At 56.2% G+C, this 3,016-nt stretch overlaps 1 protein-coding gene across 1 annotated transcript in view; it reads left to right on the top strand.

Annotated features, from left to right (window-relative positions):
- The first annotated feature begins 2,068 nt into the window (after positions 1–2,068).
- The window catches only part of Fbn3 (fibrillin 3), a 55,936-nt gene continuing 54,988 nt past the window's right edge, over positions 2,069–3,016 (top strand). The window contains 2 exon segments of the mRNA XM_013033517.1: positions 2,069–2,217; positions 2,341–2,423. Coding sequence (XP_012888971.1) covers positions 2,069–2,217; positions 2,341–2,423 — 232 coding nt within the window.

Genomic DNA, 3,016 nt, shown 5'->3' with positions numbered 1-3,016 from the left:
CGCAGCTCGGCAGCCCCGGGCCCAGCCCCCCCACCCCCTTCCTCGGCGCTGGAGTGGGGCGCGGGGGACCCCGCGCTCTGGGCGGGAAGGTGCCAGGCGCCCGCGCGGATTTCCGATGAGATCCGCAGGTGAGGGCGGAGCCGAACACCGTGGAGGCCTAGGGGGTCGTGCATCTGGGTCCCCTGCGCACTTCGAGGGCCCCCCACTTCCATGGAGCCCAGGACTCCTCGACCTCCAGGGCCCCCCTCCCCGTCTTCCCGTGCGTGCCGCGCGCGCCTCTGCGCCTCATTCATTCGATGAACCTAGAGGCCCCAGCTGGTGGGCAGGGGAAAGGGGAGCAGGCTGGAGACCCCCCTCTTCTAGGTAGGCCAGAGGGGAGGAGAGGGATCGCAGCCCCCAAGGCTGCCTGAAGAAGGCATCCTCGGAACTGGGGCCCAGCCTGGCCGAACCTCTGAAATTGACCAAAGTTTGGGATCACCTGGTGGGTTTTTCTTCACCCCAAAGGCTCAGGGCATGCTTCTAGCCCTTTCTCCACCCAGGTGTCTCCTCTTCTCCCTCATTTGCAAACTGGACCCTGAAAAGGATGCCCAGAACGCTGGCCACCTGGTCTGGCTTATTTCAAACTTGTTTTTGAGTGTGTGTGTGTGTGTGTCCTGGGGCTTATTTCAAACTTGTTTTTGAGTGTGTGTGTGTGTGTGTGTGTGTGTGTGTGTGTGTGTCCGTCCTGGGGCTTGAACTCAGGGCCTAGGCTCTGTTGCTGAGCCTTCTCCCACAGCTCTACTTATAGCTTTTTGGTGGTTCATTGGATTTAAAAGTCTCACAGACTGTCCTGCACAGGCTGGTTTTGAACCTTGGTCCTCAGTTCTCACCCGCTTGAGTGCCTGTTCCACTCCTTTCAAACTTTTGAGTCATCAGCCCTTCCACCCACCCTGGGAGGGGGCCTTCTAATCTCAGCCTGGGCTCCTGCTGGCTCCTACTCAGCCCCTCACTAATCTGGTGATGGTCTTAGTTTGTGCACCCTTGAAGGGGACCCAAAAGCTTCTTTATTCTTATTTATTTATTTTGTTGTCTCAGAGCTTGAACTCAGGGTCCCAGAGCTGATCCTGAGCTCCTTTGCTCCAGAGCCACAGTGCTACATCCCGCTTTCTGGTAGTTCATTGGAAATAAGAGCCTCAGGGACTTTCCTGCCTAGGCTGGCTTCAAACTGAGATCCTCAGATCTCAGCCTCCTAAGTAGGAGGATTACAGGCGGGAGCTCCCTGACCCAGACAGAATTCTTGAGTCTCCTCAGTGTTCCCCACTCTCTATGCAATCAGCCACCAACTCCCTGCCTGCCCTCTTCTCCTTCATCTGGACTGCCCCTCCCATCCCCCCCAGGGCCCATTACAGCCCTCTCCTGCTCCATCTAATATCCACTGTTCACCTTGTCTTTTATGCTGAAAGCTTGTCATTACCCGTGATGGACAACAAAATGCTTTATTGTTCTGGGTGTCATGGTTTATACCTGTAATCCCAGCAGCTACTCAGGAGGCTGAGATCTGGGGATTGTGATTTAAAGCCGGCCCCCACAAGAAAGTCCAATGAACCACCAGAAAACTGGAAGTGGCGCTGTGGCTCAAGGTGGTAGAGCACTAGCTTTAAGCACAAAGGATCAAGGATGGTGCTCAGGCCCCAAGTTCAAGCCCCATGATCGACAAAGAAAAAATAAAACAAGGTCCACTGCCACAATTGGCCCCTCCCATCCCTGTTCTACACCCTTGGCTTATTGCTTTTGCCTGTATACTCTCTGCCCCAGGATCCTTGTCTGGGCTGACTTCACCTGTGACCCATCACACCTCTTCCAGGAAGCCTGCCGGGATTGTGTACCTGCTCTCCAGTCAGGACCTGCAGCTCCTACAGCTCCTCAGAGCTGACCCATCCCAGCTGTTGCTCCTGGTTCTGTGGGGGCCTCCCTTAGCCAAGGGGTTTACCAGAAGCTGGTGGTGCTTCCTCCCTTGTAGCTTCTAAGGGGCACCATTGTGATTCAGGAGGGTCCGTGTCTGGTCAGGAGAGTGTCCAGAGACTTCCCCATGGCCTGGGGACCCCCATCTCGTCTCCTGCTGGCCTGCGTGGTCCTGTTGTGTATGACAGATGGTCAAGGTCGCTGGCATGGAGCCGTGGAGCCTGTAGGTCCTGGACGTGTGCGGAGGCGAGGTGGCCCTGGCTTTCTCCTGCAGGGGTATGTAGTATTGGGGATGCTGAAAGCCCCCTGGGGTGTGGGCAGGGAAGGACTGTCCCCTCCTGGGGTGAGGGGACACTCAGCCAAGCAGGGGATCACCAGCCTATCATGCTGTCCCCCAAGGCCTAATATATGTGGTTCCCACTTTCACGCCTACTGCTGCCCTGGCTGGAGGACGCTGCCCGGAGGGAACCGTTGTATCGTGCGTGAGTTCTGTTCCATTCTGGAGGTGGGGGGACTCAGCCCCCTGTCCCTTGCCCCCCCCCAGGTTTCCATGACACCCGCCCTTTGCCCTACAACCTCCTCTTTTCTGCCTGGTTGTGCCACTGTCACACCATCCCTCTGAGTCTGGAGTCCATGTCTTTATCTATCTATCTATCTATTGTCAGTCCTGGGGCTTGAACTCTGGGCCTAGGCACTGTCCCTGAGCTCATCAGCTCAAGGTGAGTGCTCTACCACTTGAGCCACAGCACCACTTCTGGTTTTCTGGTGGTTAATTGGAGATAAGAGTTTCATGGACTTTCCTGCCCAGGCAGGCTTTGAATGTTGATCCTCAGATCTCAGCCTCCTGAGTAACTAGGACGACAAGCGTGAGCCTCCAGTGCCTTGCTATTTATGTGTGTGTGTGTGTGTGTGTGTGTGTGTGTGTCTGTCAGTCATGGGGCCTGAACTCTGGGGCTGGGTGCTGTTCCTCAGCTCCTCAGCTCAAGGCTAGCGCTCTACTACTTGAGCCACAGCGCCACTTCCGGCTTTTTCTGCTTATGTGGTGCTGAGGAATCGAACCCAGGGCCTCATGCAT

This window comes from Dipodomys ordii, unplaced genomic scaffold, assembly GCF_000151885.1.
Source record: "Dipodomys ordii isolate 6190 unplaced genomic scaffold, Dord_2.0 Scaffold171, whole genome shotgun sequence".
Lineage (NCBI taxonomy): Eukaryota > Metazoa > Chordata > Mammalia > Rodentia > Heteromyidae > Dipodomys > Dipodomys ordii.
The sequence above is the reverse complement of the archived record's forward strand: the minus strand, read 5'-3'. Positions and strand labels throughout refer to the sequence as shown.